General features: G+C 31.3%; 1 protein-coding gene across 7 annotated transcripts in view; it reads left to right on the top strand.

The window, feature by feature from the left end:
- LOC136977913 (uncharacterized) overlaps positions 1–18918 on the top strand; it is a 105971-nt gene that overhangs the window by 68689 nt on the left and 18364 nt on the right. For 4 of the 7 annotated variants that reach the window (XR_010881146.1, XM_067273513.1, XM_067273514.1 and 1 more), the window contains exons 4-9: positions 1435–1876; positions 3579–5293; positions 5649–6706; positions 6775–7094; positions 8739–8982; positions 12113–12435. Coding sequence is in view for 6 of the 7 variants with exons in the window: in XM_067273513.1 (XP_067129614.1) it covers positions 1435–1876; positions 3579–5293; positions 5649–6706; positions 6775–7094; positions 8739–8982; positions 12113–12435 (4102 nt within the window). In the remaining variant the exon portion in view is untranslated. The remainder of the gene's footprint in view (positions 1–1434; positions 1877–3578; positions 5294–5648; positions 6707–6774; positions 7095–8738; positions 8983–12112; positions 12436–18918) is intronic. The other 3 variants (XM_067273509.1, XM_067273511.1, XM_067273512.1) reach the window with 3 other exon arrangements.

Below are 18918 nucleotides of genomic sequence, written 5' to 3' on the forward strand. Positions count from 1 at the left end.
GAGGCCTGTTTTATATAATAAATTTTAACAAAATGATGATATATAAACGAATATATAATTTATAAAAATGTTTAATGATTTCTGCGTATTTAACGATTCTACTTCATTCATAATTGTTTTTCGTCTTAATCACGAAATTCGCCAACGCGTTATAATTTAATTAATACACCAAAATTTGTGGAAATAAATAAGCAGAAATCTAATTAAAAATGCAGAAGGAAGATCAAAATTTTCACCTTGCCATCAGAATAAAGAATTCAAGCATTAATTCTGCTCTTTTAACGAAATAAATTGTGCGAATAATTCATTATCTCCATTTTTTAACGAATATCCTTGTTAATTCAGCAACTATATAATGTTGTTCTTTAATCAGAGTATTATTGATGTAAGCAATAATATAAAGATATTTTTAAAAATAAAAGACAAAAATAGAAAACATTATTTTTAATTTGATAAAATGTTTTCGAAATAGAAAAGAAATACCGTATATATCAATATTTTATTTGCTGAAGTAACTGCCTAGCAATAGTGAAATAAATAAATATAGATACAATATCAAATCAAAAAATAATATCACTTGAAATATTTATTCAATCTTCTACTCATTTGATTAAAAAAAATGCTTTTATCGTTATTAACGGATAAAAATGAAATGATCGATTCCCCTATTACAGATAATCAAGAAAGTAGCTGGTTGAGCATTAATGCAGCACATACGTTACCTAAACCTCATTAACAATATCATAAATAATAGAAAAGATATCGTCTCTATCCTCTATACTTCCAGAGAATTTTTTTTCTGGTGGACACATTAACACTTTCTTTACTGTTCTATCTTTTACACTGGTGGAACGGTTTAGAAATAATTTTACGCTGTAAAATATGTAAGGAAAAATTATAAAAATTTATTTCATGAATAAAAATCAATTAAATTAATAACAAATCTAAATTTTATTTCTTTTAATATAATAATTTAAATTTAGAATATAATTTAAAGATTTCTAATAATTTTAATGTAATTTTTAAAAGTAATGTTTTAAAATTTAAACTTTAAAGAATTTGACTAATAATGTTTCTTTGTCGATAATGTTTTTTCTGAATTTTTTTAAAATTAAAAATGATAAATGGAAACAGTTAAATCATTTTATCATTGTGTCATCGCTGTTTAATGCGATGTAAAAATAAAGCACCCTTTGACATAACAGGGAGCAATGCACTCATTTACGAGACACTCAGCTTAGTATCTATAAATTATACAAATATAATTTTAATTTACACTTGAAAATAGTAAATTTCGCTGTAAACTGTGAATTTATCATGATTTACAAACAAACATTATTAGTTTTAAAAATAGTTTTCAAAATCTGTTGACAATTTTAGATATTAGAGTAGCACTATTGCGCCTACTTTCCTATTTTTTTTTCTTTCCACCAGATGGCCGAAGCAGGACGAAGGGAGGATGCCAAGTCACGTGAGTATCCCGCACCTCCAGCAGTAGACTCTGTAGTTACTCATGACGGTCAAAATATTGAGGGAGGCGGAGTATCGCGCGACAAACAAAGTGGTAATAAGCTCGATCTCAATGATAATGGAGTAGACAAGTTGGACGAAGGATGGAGGAGGGTCGAAGAATGCGAAGAATACGATGAAGATTATCATAAGGTAGGGGAGAACGAAGAAGACGAAGACAGCGACGAAGAAGAACTGGAAATAACGCCTTGCGTACTGCAAACTATTCCTTATTACGACAGAAGTCCTGGTGATGTGTATACTATTCTCGAAGAAGACGAACCCTCCCCACCGGGGACAGAACACAAGACACTTCACGGTACCGATCTGAATTCGGACACAGCTTCGTCTCTGATACGCTGGAGAGGTAAAAAGAGAGATTAAAAAGGTGGTGTGGCAAAATGCCGCGATCCGGGTATAACGGGGGCACAGATAGAAAAATACAGCCTCTGGGCCTCCACTTCATTTTATATTTAGGTGTGGGTTCGGAGATGTAGCCTATCAGCGCCTCTGTGAGTAACTGCTGAGGAAGTTTAACGATATATAAATATCATATCTGGCCAATCGAATTTAAGGAAACGATGGAACTTAATAACACAACTCGGAATTATTATCATTCTTTAAAGTGAAAAACTTCCAGATATTCTTAATTTAATATAGGAGATGAATTCAACAGCTTTTAGTACATTTAAACAGCATATCCTCAGCACTTACTTCCCAGTTGTGGTATTCTGGTGACTGGTCCAATCGATTTTGTCGTTAGGCACTGTAATATGGAGGTCATTGGCCCAGCCTCGATGTAGTCAATGTTTCTTTACTTTTTCTTTCCGTAATCGAAAGTTGGATATTATTTACAGCTTTGACACGTAAAAGAAAAGGCCTGTCCAACATATTTCCAAAACTGCTAGATTTGCAAACAAATATATCCATTTTATGTCTAGGAATTTTATATACTATTTATTTTTTCGATAATAAAAAAAATTACAATAATTTTTGTCTGAATATAATTTTAATGGAATGTATGATAAAAAGAATATCACTAAAATAATAATTAAAATTTCAAGAAATTATTAATGAATATCTTGCAAAAGATATAATTTAAAATCTTCTGCCTTTAAAAAATACTTTAGTTATTCATAAGATTATTAAAACGTTATATGGCTTAAGTTCCAATATAGAAAGAAATTCAATTTTCTTCCAAACATTTTTAATGTTATATTCTAATCAATTATCATAGTTTAATAGATTAATAAAATATAATCAAATTGTTTAACATTAATCTCTCCAGAATAGCTTCGTGACTAATTTTAGACCAAATTGTAGGATGGAGTCACTGAATGCCACAAAATTTAGGATACCCGTAGACAGACGTTAAATCCATCTTATGGCTGTTGGCATCAGATTATTTTCCCTCCCGAATGTATTTTTTTACAATTTTTTGGGTCCTTCGCGATTTTGAATCCTTAAAACGCCATCAGCCAAAGATGGTTTTCCTCTTCCTCTTGGTCTCCGCCACCCTATATGTTGGTGCGAAGAGTCGCAGGTGGGACTTTTTCTTTTTTCTCTTTGCATGGATATTCTATCTCTATCATGTCTTTACCGTCTTCTTTGCAAGATTGCATATTTTCTTTTAGTTTTCAATTATATTAATTTTTAAACGCTTTTTAACAGTGGTGTGTTGATGGATTGTGTGTACCTATTTTGTTATTCTATACCTTCACCAATCCTATAAATAAAAACTTAACTGTAATGAAAATAATAGTGTGTAAGAAATAAGGCAAAAAAAAACAAAAAATTAGAAATGAAAAGATAAACATACCGCTGGAAGTAATGTAAATAATTATAGTAAATATTAACAGAATTGAATTTTTAAAATTAATTAATTAAAAACTAAAATGATTTATTTCGAATAAATAAAATAAATTTTTATGTAGATCATTAAAATTTAAACATAGAAAAATTGTAATATTAATTTGAAAATTTGAATCGTTTCACTGATTTTTGTTATCCTTTTTTTACTTATAGTTCAAAAAATTGAATAACTACATGATAGATACTTGTTTTTTCAGGTGTAGGTCAAGCGTATCAGCGGACTCTTTCTTCAGGCCAGCAAATCATCCAGGTATCTGTTACAGATGATAAAAACAGAGCTCTTTCTCAAGTTCAGCAAGTGGGTTTAGCAGGAGATGTAGGTTATCAAAGAGGGGTTAATGCCACTGATATATCTAAACCAGTTTCTACTTCTGCAACCATACCATCAACAGTACAATCAAAGATGGGTGTACAGCAAAGGCTAACTGGTGTAGTCCAAACTACGAATTTTAACCAAGTTAATAATGTTACTACTTTAATCACAGATACTAAAAAAACGACTAGTAGCACTGCCATTCCGAGGACAGTGCCTTTGATGTCGATTAACCAAGCTTTTCAGCAGCAGCAACAGCAACCTCAACAGCAACAACAACAACCACAACAAACAGCTCCAACCACACAACAACAACAACAAATACAGCAGCAAAGGGTGGGTCAACAATCGCCCAAACAGAAGCCAAATAACATCGATTTACAACCACAAAAGAAACAAAAAGCAAAACCCGAACCTCAAGATTGGTCCCCAGTTACGGATTTATCACCGATTATGGATGTCTCGCCTTCGATTGAAGCAGCGGAACAAGAATTAATGGAGAAGTTTCGAAAGAAAGTAGAGGATGAAGATATGGGCAGACCAATTGTGCAGGCTAACATACCACGTGCTACAAGCGGAACTATATCAGGTATGCTAGCTGATTTTAATAAAGCAATGGGTCTTTCAAGCACATCTCCCATTGATGACGCTCAGGCTAGATCAGTGGCAATATCTGAATCAACAATTCCTTCATCCCAAATACAAGGCATAATTTCTACAGATATACCAATGGATCAAAATCAGAATATCATTCAACAGCAATATCAGCAATATCAGCAACAACAGGAGCAGCAGCAACAATGGCAACAACAGCAATCTCAATATCAACAAATACAGCAGCCGCAGTGGCAACAACAACAACAGTTGATGGCTCAGCAACAACAGCAACAGCAACAGCAGCAACAGCAGCAACAACAACAGCAACAAATCCAACAACTTCAGCAGCAACAACTTCAGCAACAAGTATCGTCGCAGCAGTTGCAACAACAATCTCAACAGCAGACAACACCAAGAAGGATCCATCGCCGTCTTCCTCAACCAACAATGGAACAAATGCAGGCAGCAGTTGCAATGGCTGCTCAGGCACCACGGAGCAAACCTCAGTCTCAAAGTAGACAAACAACTACTCAATCTCAAGGAATTTCAGTAGCAACAACTTCGAGCATTCCATCTCAAAGGTCGATAATATCTTCCGCTACCCCAAGGGCAGATGTGGGTACTTCTATCCTAAATCAACCGCAACAAGTAACAGCTGCTCTGTCGACCGACCAATCATGGATCCAGCAATTAAGTTTGGGAGACCCGGGCAAACAGTACGTAATCACTGGATCCGGTACCACTGCAGCTACAATCCTTACCTCAGCCCTTCCGATCACAACAGTCGTAACGGCCACTGTGGCATCCTCATCCCTCACACCACAGCCCAATGCCCAATATTTACAGGCGCAAATACATTCATCAATAAGTACGAGCCATGAAGATTATGGAGCACGGGTTGGTTCTAGGACCCCAAATATTGGAGGAACTTCACCAGTGCCTGGATATGGAAAGTCAGTGACACCCGTGACACCCCAGACACCAAGTACTCCAAGGGACAAGGTACAGTAAGGCTAAAAACAGTGTGAGGGTAGAAATATGTGTAGCGAAGTTTATGTGGGACATTTTGGCAGGGATCCTTCAATAAGTGGACACTATCGGCGATGGGTTGCTGGATTCGTGTTGTGTGCTCCTGTTCCTCTAATAACCAAATCCCAGTCCCCACGGGTTAATCTCATCACTTCATCTTCCTCTTGATCTTTCCTTGCTTTCACTGCTTCTTGCCTTTTTTCTAAGTATTGCTTTTGTATCTGTGGTGGCTCTATGTTTCAGTTATGCTTAATCATAAGTTAATTGGGAATTTTTATTATTTTTAAAAATTATTTTTTAATAATATAAACACTTTTACTTTTGTTAGGGCGATTCTTCGGATACTCTGAGTGAGGCGGATAGCCTGAAGACTGGGAAGATAAGGAGAAAATTGCCACCACTACCACAAGATCAGGAGCCATCACCTATACCTAGTAGGAGAGCTAAGGATAGGATCCGGACCTTATCGAGTGGTGCAACGCCCTTACCTCAATCCGAACGCACTAAATCACCGTTTAGAACATCTTCCCTGGATAGCGGAGTAACTATGATACCTACCTGCCTCAGCGATGTCTTGTCAACATCACCTCGACCTAGTGCTAGTGAAAGTTATCTTCAAATGATCTCATCAACAAGACCTTCTAGCATGACCGAAGGGTCGAGTCTGATGGGAAGAAGAGACTTAAGCGCTCCTCATAATCTCTCTTCATACTTAAGAGATGCTAGCAGTTTAACGGGCACAAAGTTGCCGTCTTATATTAAGTCACTGAAGCAGCAGCTTCGTGAGGAGCTGAAATCTGTCACTGAGGACCGCAGGAGAATTTTGGGCAGGGACCCTTACTATCGTCGTAGCGAAACAGATCTGTCGTCCCTATTGTCCCACTCTTGGCCCGAGGATCGTTACGACACTTTTGCCTCGCATCGAAAGATGTTGCACAGCTCCACGCCGACGGCGCTGCTTCTGCCGACTTCAACTAGACGACAAACTTCCCCAAGAAGTTCTCCACAACCATCTCCGAGAAGAACAAGACATAGAAGACACGCTTCGGATCCAAAGGTACCACTTTTCTCACCTATCAAGGAAGATCGTGATTCGGAATTTGATCTTGGTGCATCTTCTTATTTGAAACCTCAAACCGGACAGCCATTCAAGTCATTCGAATTCGAATCCATCGATGATAGATTGGGAGGAGACAGTTTACTTAGATCTTCAAGATATGGAGGAAGTTTAGGAAGCGGATTAGCTAGTAAATTCTATCAAAGAGGTTCTTCGCTATCCGACATCCGATTCGGAGAAGATATAGATTCTAGGTTTCCGATAAGAGAAAGCACTTTAATGGATGATTCTGATGATTATTACAGAAGATATGCTCGAGAACTTATGAGGTGAATTTTCAAACATTGATACAATAACGAACAATTTAAATTTTGTAATCAATGTTTATTTCAACCAGGTATCGTAGACCTAGCGATGGTTCCCTGTATACTCCACCCTCCTTGCGAATGGGATTCGATCCATGGGACAGAAGCAGCTCGTTCTATATGCTCGGCTCCGACAGGAAGAAGAGAAAAGACAGAAAGCCACGTAAGCCAAGGTCCTGGCATCCATCGCCTTACGTATCGGAAGATGAGGACGACCAGACGTCTCGGGAGAAAAGGAAGGCTAAAATCAAGGCGGAGATAGCGAGGCGCAGACATCAGATACAAGAAAATGCTAGGCTGCACGAGGAACTGTACAAATTGGCGAGAATGCGAGATGGTTCGGAAAGAAGAGGTGTTGGCCCAAGTCGTGTATTATGTGTGGCGTGTGTGTGATTGTTTCCCTGAAGAGGATCCTATTATTTAATTCTCCACCCTCACTAGATGTTTTGTGTTCAGAATCGGAGCGAAATGTATTCCTCATGCTTCAGCTGCATAATTATTGGCGCTGCATAAATTCGCCATTTCTTGTGCTAGCTGGGTTATAGGATGATATACGATCGCGTCGGTTCTGTTATGTCCCGTCTCGTTTCATGTCGTTTGCGTTTATAGATGTGAAAAGGCTGGATAACGTATGATTTCCATGTTTGTCGAGGCATTCGGACTTCATTTTTTTTTCAAAATTATTAATGGCTTGTTAATATAAATTCAAATTTTAATTAAAGTTTAATTTAGCAAATAAATTATTAGAAAAAACTTAAACTTTCTTTTATAAAGTTTTATTCGATTGCTACCAGTTCCAAATAGGAATGAATCAAAAAATTTTCGAATAATTATTAAAAAGTTAATTCAAATAAAATTGAAATGCTAGAAATATTAATCTCTATAATTGTATTTTCAATTTAAAGTTCAGAAATTAAAGTTATATTACCATTTCCAAGCGTTAATACCTTGTGTTTCAAGTTCTTCTAAAGCTTATTAAAAATTTTGGATATTTTAAAATGGAATTAAAAAATTCTGAATAAATATTAAAATTATTATAAATATTTTCCGTGTTTCTAAAAATAAAAAAGTAGTTATTTCTAATAGAACTGCGCTGTTTAAATGATGACAATTATAGAAGATTTATTATTGGGAATATATGGATTTATATGTCTTGAACCCTATGTTTGTAATTGAGACCATTTATGTGATCGTGATGACATATGTAGCTTCCATAATTTATGTATTTATTTATTTGTGCCTATTAGTTTAAAGTAGTTATTGATTCGATGGAAAGAATATATCAATGAAGGACGAAGTGGATGGTTGAATGTTTATGTTCAAAAATGACGTCCTCATGTCAAGAAGTGGATGGAAACCACACGTATCCCTGCCTGTCTATCTGTTCTTGGCGTGTTCGTGGCGACTGTGAAGGCCTCACGATACACATGGCAGCCTCTATTATACAAAATAGGACGATTTCAAATATAGCATAATGTACATAGATCGATTTACTTTCTACAGTCGATTTGATTTTCTTTCTTACAAACTTTATCTTGTAGCCTAGTAGTCACATAGATCAATTTAAAACTACAACTATACTATTTTCTTTTTAAGATTTATTACTAAAATCTTTATTTTAATCGAATCACAAATTACGTAATGAAGTTATACGTATCGTAGACGTAGCTTATAAATTTATTTTACTAGATAATAAAATTGTAGATTTTTTAGGGGAAATGGAGCTCGTGTTAATTAGAATTATTTTAAAAAATGCTTGCGTCAAGTTCGTCTTTTAATTATAAAAACCTAAACATGTATTTACGCTTTGAGTGTCAAATAAAATTTTATATTTTTAAAACATTTTAAAGATTAACCTTTAAAATACAAGTTTTTATTAATTAGAGTTTTAAAAATTAATTAATTTACTAATAATTTGGCAATCAAGGCGAAAATTCATGTAATAAAAGCATATATTGTCATTTCCTACAAGGGAATATTTTGTATTTTATTGTAGCACCATATGGAGTTTCGTCAGCAACGTTGGACCACGTGGGTTATGGGGATTCACTCTCTAGAAATATTGCCGAAGGATATACATCAACCGGATCTAGTAGCGTACTTCAGGCCATAGATGAGATTCTCAAGAGGGACGTATATGGGTCCTATCCCAGAAGACTAGGCTACGAAACATACGGCAACAAACCTGGTTTCATGTACACCACAGCTCCTTCCAACTATCCAACTCCTCCACGATCCAGGTTAGAAAATTATTTCATCTCTACATTTAATTTAAAAGTAATAAAACGACTGATTAAAGGAACTAATGTAATAGTAAAATGTTTTAACTTTGATAGAGGTCTGGAAGGATGTCATAAATGGATTTTAGAATAATCTATAAAAAGTAGAAAGGGAACAGATAGAAAGGAAAGAGACAGAGCAGAATGCTTTTAAGAATTTTAGATTTAAGTTTTAAAATGTAGAACTTAAAATAAATCTAATGCAGGTGCGTTCTAGAGAAGATAAATTCAGTTTTTTAGAAAGGAAAACTTTCAGAATATCGTTTATGTTAATGAGATGGCCCAAAAGAACCACGCTTTTATTAATAACGAAGCTTTTGACAGCAATCGTTAATGGTGTAGTCTTTGAATGCAGATGTACTGCATTTCTATCGTCGTATTTTTCAATTTCGAATAGGCATCTGTTTGCATATGCCTTGCTTGACATTAATGTTCATTCTACGCAACTTCACTACCGATTATTTGGATCGATCATAAAATAACCATTTTTTATTCCACCACCCATCTAATATTCAATTTTGACGAATAATCGCAATAAGAATTAATTCTCTACAAAAATCTACTTTTGAATAATTTTATCGAATTTCAATGAATAATAATAGATGTCAGTATATTACTCTTCAAAATTCGATATGAAACTTCTCTTACTTTTATTAATGTCATCTTTTAAAAATATTCTACATACAAACGTAAAAAATATAGATAATCATCATGAAAGTTATTCTTTTCCTATTCATCTTAATATATATATATATATTTCTTTTTGTAAAATACGAGAAATAAATTTATTATAAACGGAAAAGTATTCTGTTTATTCATTTTCCATTCCTGCATAAGACTCTTTCTTACTAGATCGTTATTAACTATTCACAAATATACATTTTCGAATAGTAGTAATACGCAACAAAATATACATCATTTCTTCTCAAAATAGCCATATAAATGAAAAATGAATGTTGTAGGGGGTGTTTTTTTTAAATGATCAAACATTACACATCGATCGAGATAAATTTTTAAGGTTTCCCTACGAGAAATAAGTCATTAAACATTCTACTGTCGTTGAAGTGATTCAACACAGTTTTCTTTTAGTCCCTACTTTATTTATTTTTTGTCTAATGTTTAGTATCTTCTCGCTTTTCCTTTTTCTCGTTATACATAGTTTTGTATTGGGGTATAAAAAAGAGATACAACGTGTGGAAGAGAAGTGAACTTAGTGGCATCGATTGATCCGTGTTGGAGCTGCAGGTCAGTCAAGCGGATTCGATTACTTTGGAATTTTACAAGCAAAACTAATTTTGCTTAAGATAATTCTACTTTACAACAATTTTCTTATATTTGCGATCGAGCGTATTCATTTATAATGCGCATAACAATACGTTTACGTTTATTAAATACGTTTGTTAATTTCCATTGAAATATAATATATTTTGAATATTTTTATCACAATTAATGTTAATATCAGTTAATTTATTATTAATTAAGGTTTATTTAATAGTTTTTTTTAAAAAAAACATTTACTTGAAGCAGAATGCGCTTCAAAAATAACTACTGTATAACATATTGTATTAAATTGAATTTATTTTATATTTCACAAAAGAATGCTATCTGGATCTTAAGACTTTTTAATTTATTTATTTAACACAATAATAATCGATAATCACACGTTAAATCAATCACTCGTGTATGCTTTCACAGTAAAATGTACGGCTAAAAATTCAAGAAATACTATTCAAGTAAAGGAATCATATGGAATGTATTACTGTATATGAGAAGGCATTTCCTACTAGAATTTTGATCCATTCAATATTGGATAATATTGCTTCAATGCAAAAGTTCTGGACAAATCTACCTTAAAGCACTGCTTCTTATATATATTAAAACGCAATAAACCATGAGCGAGGAACGATATTCTTGTATTGCATTCTATATAGAACTTCTAATACTATCGAGTACTATTTTTATGCTTTAAAAATACACAGACTAGCCTTATATAAAAACACAATATAAAAATAAGACGTATTTTATATTGAATGAATTATTTAAGCTCTTAATTATAAAAGTTTATTAATAATTAAAAATTGTAATAAAATATATTTTAATTATTAGAATTCATTTTAAATTAATTATTAGGACATCATTTTTAAAATTTGGTAAAGATATTTCCTTAAATAATTAAACCTGTGCGTTAAAAATCTTTTAGAATTTTATAAATGAATGATTTTCTTCTTTTCTTTCCATTTAAAATAAAGTTTTAAACAAAATTATATACATTTTTGTACAAAAAATTAAAAAAAATAATCGTTTTGACTAAATTTTAAAAGAATTTTCAGAATTCGATTATTTCTAGATTATAAAATTCTCGATTGATGATGTTATCTTTGATAAGATCGTAAAAAATTCTAATTTTGTATGCAAAGATAATGAGGATGAAGAATAAAAAACTTAATAAATCCATTAAGAATTTAAAATAGCTTTCAGGCAAATTCGAACAATTGTTAAATCGTTTTAAATTAAAAGATTTATTGCCTGGTTTGTTACAAAAACGAAAAAGATGGAATTTAATGTATATATATAAATAAATAGAAAAGAAAATTGTGTTAAAAGAATACACAAAATAAGGAAATTTTTTGATTAATTATAAATGTATTAAATTTCTTTAAAATATTTGAGAAAACTTTTCAAAAAGAAAAACTAAAAGACTTTTTAGAATAATTATTGGAGAGACAATTCTCATTTTCTGCAATTTAATAAATTATTCTGAGGTAAGATTTTATTTATTAAAATTATATAAGTTAATTAGACATATTTTAAAGCTATATTCACAAATTAATGAGTTAGAAAATTATTTTTACTATATTTAACATGGAAGACAAATTTAAAGACGTCGCATTATTCCTCATTTACTTAGTGTAAGATAAAAATAATTATAGTGTAATTATCTACCTCTTAATAATTGTAGGTAGTTAATTACGTTTAAAACTTTATGGAAAGTTGTCCCTATCTACCTAATTTTTTTTCTTACTTATCAATGATTTAATGTAGCATTTCATCGGTTAATCGAGCGAAGATTACGGTGATGTCATTATTTCAGGTACGACTACAGTTCTTCCACGAAGGGTTGGTATAGCGATTTGATCAGTCCTTCTCCCCAGTTTCCCGACAACACAGCGGAAGACAAGAGCATTGCGAGAATTGCTTCTACGTTCCAGGGCACGAGAACGCCACCAGATCTTCATCTTTCCGTCCCGTTCGATCCAATGTCCGATTTTTCACCAATGACAACAGATACGGAGACACCGACGGAGACAGATCCAACTCCTGCAATGCCACTTCTTCCCGACATGCCTACAAGATCGCGGAAGATTTTGGAAGATCTCGGGAGCTCGCCAATAGTTAGTCAGCACAGCAGAGGGAGTAAGTACGACTTCATTGATTTCTTGACCAATAACAGAAATTTATACGACGATATTGGCTTAAACCACTAAGATGTCAAATTTATCGCCAAATCTATTAAACTTTAGCTAAACTATTCCAATATCCTTCCTCTCTTTGGAGAAATGCAAATTACTATTGTTGAAGTAGAGAGCTATTGATATTAAAGCGCTTTGTCGGTGATGTGAAATAAGAAAATGAAAAATAATTGAACAGATCTTGCGCTCTACAAGATCTCGTTAATCTCTCGGAGGGTTAGATGAATTCACTGTTGTGTTCTCGCATTTTTGGAATATAGGAAAACAAAAGTTTCATTCTCTGCCGTTGTCGTTCCGGCTAATTTGAATGAGAAGTAGATCTCGTTTCCTTAACAACCTAGTTAAACGCTATTACTCTAGCCATTATGGTTTGGGAGATCTTGTCTAAATAAATAGGATGGCAGAAAAGTTTATAGGTGTAATATTTTTTGGCATGGAAAGAAATCAATGCATTTAAGTAATATACAATCATTAAAAATAGTAAAGAAAGAAATATCAAACTTATCGAAGCTATTTTGTACAATGAAAGTCATCGATCGCATTCACTATCCAAAGCCAAATTTGAATCGATTATTTTGTTTCTGTTAGATAACAATACTTAGGCCATATAATATTGAGACAGAGATTTCATGATTGACTATCGGTTGAAATGTCAAATACAGTACTCTGTTGATCCAAATCTTTAGAAATCTTCCACCTACACTAGCTTTGGGAAGGGAAGCGGCTCCAATTTCACACACGGCTTCAATCCCATTTTCTTGTCAAAAAGTATATGGCTGTCAACTTGTCTCTTTCTTTTTCTGATGATTAATTTTGTGTCTTATCAACTTAGTGAACTTGTCAGATTTTAAGTTTTTTCTATAAATTTTCCACAAATATCTGAAGTACTTTTACACAATATTCAAGACACCGCTTAACGAGAGATAGATTGGAACTTCTTGTTATATTAGTCTAATGGATAAAGTGAATTTTAACTTTAATCGAATGTTCCGTTAACATTTTATGGCCATAGACAGAATGCATTTTAAAACAGTTTAGAAAATAAACTTTTTCATAATAAACTGATTTAAAGTGTTATTGTTATGAATCTACTTTTTTTGGAATTAATGTGATACGAAATGAGATAGAATTGCTTGATTTACATAAGAATGTTTTGGTGCTGCAAAGTTATCAATTTTTTATAAACAAAATTATTATTATTATTACTAAAATTCCGCATCATCACAATGTTTTTATTCTGTTTATTTTTTTCCTTTATGAATCCACAATACTTTCTACATTTCTCTTTTATTCTTTGAACTTAATCTTGCGTTACATTTCATTTTCATTATTTTTACAGTCATTTAGCATCTTTAATTAACTTTTTCCTTACTATCAACTGCTTTATTCATTCAACCTTTTTTAAAATCTTTTTTTAAATTCGTGCTTATAATATACTCATTATTCCCATTCGCTTATTTTTCTGATGGCTTTCACCTTTTATTCTCTTCTCAACTTCACTGTAGACTTCACCTTTGAAATCTGATATACAGTAAGTAACAAAAATGGCATTTATCCAAGAGACTAGTTCATTATCCGATTTGCCTAACATCATTACTCTCTTCTATGATCGACATACTTCCACCTATTTGTGTATTTATCGATTTACGCCTTAAATATAATACCCCCAAAAATATTTATTTTATATATTTGAATTGCTAATATGCTATATATATAAATTTCACTTTGATATTAAATAATATAGAAAAATTTTTTATGAAGGTATGAACGTATTAAAATTTTCGAGACCATTTATATACATATTCGATATTATTTAAATATATATATTTACATTGAATCTAAATATATAGAATTTTCCTTCATGCGAAGTAACTTATCATAATGTGTCATCGGTTGCTATCCATGTTACTGCTGTCTTCGATGGTTTAGTTTTCATCATTATAAATAGCTTGAATGATTTTTCCAATCGTTAAAACTTTTTCTAATATTTTCAGTGAATTATTCAGTTATTGCCTAGTTACTTTTTACAAAGCGGAATTCCTAAAACAGTTTCTATTAAATTTATTAAAACTCGGAAATAGATTTACATTCCGGAAGGTCGACTCTTGTTGCGAAAGGGAAATGGCGATTTCCTTTTTCCAACCAGGAAATGACTAATAAACAGCTCTTCCTTCGATCGCGAGAAACAAAATATGCAAATTAAGAAGATAAATTTTATACAACCGAATATTGCAATTTTTCTTACGTACCAAAATTAATTTCGAGGGGATAAAACTAATAAGATTCAGAAATCGAAATAGAATATTGTAGAATTGATAAATATGGCAGCATCTATAATATAGGCAACTCTATATATTTAAAGTTTCTTAAATTCTCGTGTATATAATCGCAAGAAAGGATGGTTTAAAGCTATTTTAGATGGCATTGTAAATAAATAATTATTTCTCGATTTTTAAAATAAATATAGACAATAGCCTGTTTAGAATGTTCAAAAAAATATAATTATATACCTGAAAATAAAAATAGTTTGATTCTTTTTAAATTTTAATTTTGTAAAAAATAAAAAAAAAATATATTTAAACTTTTTTGATGTTCCAAGATATTGATGATTATCCTAATTACTCCGTGGTTTGATTTTTATTTAACTTATACTTATTATTATTATTTTTTTGTTTTACCTAAAAGTATTGAATAATTTTTTTATACTTAATTTTATATCTAAAAACATTTGTTTTATGATAATGTAACGCAAATGTATAGTAAAGAAATATATGGATAAATGTATTTTTAATATGTTTGAAAGTTTGGAACCATAGGAGTTATGCTGATCTTTGTTTATTCTTTTGCAGGTAAAGCATGGTGCTGACTAAGGAGGAACGAATTTAAATTATTTTAATGGTAGGGGCCAGCAAGTTAGTGAAAAGTTGCAGAAGAATTTAATAGGCTACATCCAGACTTTCCACCAATCACAGATAGCAGTCGGGGTCCTGTTGCACAAAAATTACAGGTTACAAAGCTACAAACAATACTTGTAGCTCGTAGCAAGTATTTGTAACTTGTTACTGATTATAAACAACTTTATGCAATCAGAATTGCTTACGACTTGTAATTTGTTACAAAACATTTTATTCAACACACTTTTCTTGTCATTTTTAACTGTAAAGCTTGTAATAACTACAATCTTCTTAAGCATCAAGACCCTGGATGCAGCCCGTTAAATCCTTCAGCAACTTCTCGCGGCCTCCACTATTAAAATATCTTGAATTTGTTCCCCTTAACTCTGCCATTATTTAACCTGTAAAATAATAAAGAAAGACGATATAATTCCTATGATTCCTTGCTTATGGGTATCCTGTATGATACAGTTTGCTTAATATCGTTCATTAGTTTTAGACAAACTTCTTTTATTTGAATGAAATTTACAGTACTAACAGTTAATCAAAGCCTCTAATTCTCTCGAAGCAACTTCGATGGATTCAATTAAAATCATCACCACTAAACTATTAGTATTATTACCATTGCGTAAAAATGTCCAAACCCGAAGTTAAATAGTCTCAACGTTGAATAAAGATAGAACAATTATATAGTAACTTAACTTTTTTGACATGGTGGAGAGATTATCCTGACAATGGAGGATTTAGAATGGTTGGAAGAAAACTCTCGTTAAACCAGACTCTAGACATGTTTTTATTGGTTCAATAAAACAAAATAAAATAATAATAGAATGAGAATAGTTGCAATAAGATATTATCTGTAGCGAATTCGACAAATATCATTTATTAAATTAAAGGGATTTTAGCAACAGAACAGAAATTTCGGAACTCGTTGTTACATGAATATGTTAAGCTAAATAACATTTAAAAAAATATGTTTGTCTGAAAAGCAGTCTATGTGTATGTATATAGTTTTAGATATACAGTATATATAAAACAAACTAATCATTCAAATTTGCAAAGAGAAAACCTTATTGATAACAATTATCAAACTGATTTTAAAAAAATTTAATGCAAATTAGACGCATAAAAATGCTTAATTCGCAACTCAAAGTCCTTAATCACTATTGGAAAAATATTAGCCTAAAATCAGCATATTATTTTAATTTAAATGTAGAATTTTAGCATCTGGATAGGTTTAGAATAATATTACAATGAATATAAATTTGCCAATCTTTTTTATTTAGCAATAAGAATAGTTTAATATTACAGCTACTTGTATAGAGATTACACCCGATAGATTTTAGTCAGGGTGTAATAACTATAAAATATTGGAATACAAATTTAGCAGTAACATTGTTGTGAGTTGGGACAGAATCGATCTTTGGTATTCTAGCTATAGTGAATCAACAACTCCATCACCCATTCCTATTGCATAGTAAATTGCTCAAATCGAACTGAAAATGCTACATATAAACTGAATGGCTGTGTAACCTAAACAATCTTCATATAGCTGCTGTAATTTTAAATCGATAATTAAAAAGTGAAATCTAAATCAAAAAGAGATTTTTATTAAATATTATTAAATGCTTTTATTTTAACCTACTTTGCATCATGTCCTCAAATCTTTCAAATTAAATTTCGTCCACTTGAAACTAAGATAAAATGATGAAACTTTGAGAACATACTTAAGACTTGACAATGCATGTTAATGCTGTTATAAAGGGTTGGTCCCATCCCCACCATTTTCTCCACTCCAAACACCAATAAAAATAACCAAATGTAGAATTTAATCGGTGTATGTGTGTAATTAATTGTAGTGATGTATATGGTAGTGATATACACACCTCCACTATCCCCCATCCCAAATCGCAAAAAATATGACCAATAAAATAGTCTTTTAAACATATTAAAACTATTCCTTTCTTTTTTAAAAGAGAGAACACTAAACTTGCTTACTTGAAAGTACTGTATGTAGTTGAGCTATAATTTTTAAAAAATTATATTAATATATACAGTATATACTGTAGTATAAGGAATAGATACATTATTATAGTATATTCTATATATGCGGTATAAAGAGCATAAGTTATTTTTAGTTTAATACATAAACAAGCTAATTTTAAAAAATTATAAAATTTTATATTAACGGATGGCACTATATGTTTTTATTCAGAAAAGTTCATTTTAAACTATTGAATTATGTAATTATTCATTAGAACTTCAGAAAATCCAATCCTTTTCTCAAATAGAGTAGAATAAACAGAAAAAGGATTTCAATTTATTTGTATTGTTTCTAGTTAGAAAAAAAAAATCTATATAAAAAATTTTTCTAAAAATGCTTAGTTTATAATTGAAACTATAGCATCGAAAAGTCTTGTTTATGCAAATTAAAATCACTAATTATATATATACGTTTATCAAATAAATATAAATTTTTCTAATTAAGAGTATAAAATATTTGTTTTCTTATTAAATAATTACATTAACAAACTGATAAACGTAAACTTTTGTAATCATTTTATATATTACTTTGGCTTTATTAAATTTTAAAGTATTGCTTATACGGTGTTCGTGTATTGATATATTTATTTCTTTATTTTATGGCATCTGAAAGAATCTGTTTATGGTGATGGACGTGGAGAGACACCAGTTAAAGGGCAAAGGTGGTTAGTTTGGCCGAAAATTTACACAAATTAAAACTCAAGTACCAATTTTTTATATGCCATCACTGATAATTTGTTAACGTTTTCGCTTTTCCTGTCTGTAGTTTTTTTTTTTTTTTTTTTTTTTTTTTTTGTTCTTGCTATATTTCTACTTGCTTTGCCCGAATTTGAGAGGACAGTTGCTCATTGCTCCCCGACTCATACGCTCATGTCACTGGTAATTTTCTCAATTATACAGAGATTAAATGACACTATGGTAAAACATCTTAAGATAATGCAAAAATGAAAGAAGATAACAGTCTCAGTTATAATACCAATTTTGCTGCAATTATTATTTTATACTTATTAGTTTTTTTACATTTATTTCATAAAAACGTTATTAAATAAAATGCATTTTATGTGAATTTTTTCTTTTTCATAGAAAAAATGAATTTTACATTATTTTCGTCTTGATGCTGTTCTGATTAGTATGCATGGATGACGAAGTCTGACGAATCAAATTCTGTAGAAAGGAATTCAGAATGGCAAGGAAAATATCACGTAAATTGGCACTGACAAGATATACAAAGTTACGCTGTCAAAATAGATTCAGGTTATTCGATATATATCTTGATTAATAATGTTATAATGTTCGATATAATGTTGATTTTTATATATTTATAAAGAAAATCAAATATTGCAACTTGCCATAATTTCGATGATTTGATGCGGATAATTGTCAGCGAACAATGAATAATTAATTTATAAAGAAAATAGTTTGTATATTTTACCATATAGATTACATACAAAACGTATAAAATCTATAATTGCAGAAATAAATAAAAGGTA

Source organism: Centruroides vittatus, unplaced genomic scaffold (assembly GCF_030686945.1).
Source record: "Centruroides vittatus isolate TY-2023 unplaced genomic scaffold, ASM3068694v2 contig_482, whole genome shotgun sequence".
NCBI lineage: Eukaryota > Metazoa > Arthropoda > Arachnida > Scorpiones > Buthidae > Centruroides > Centruroides vittatus.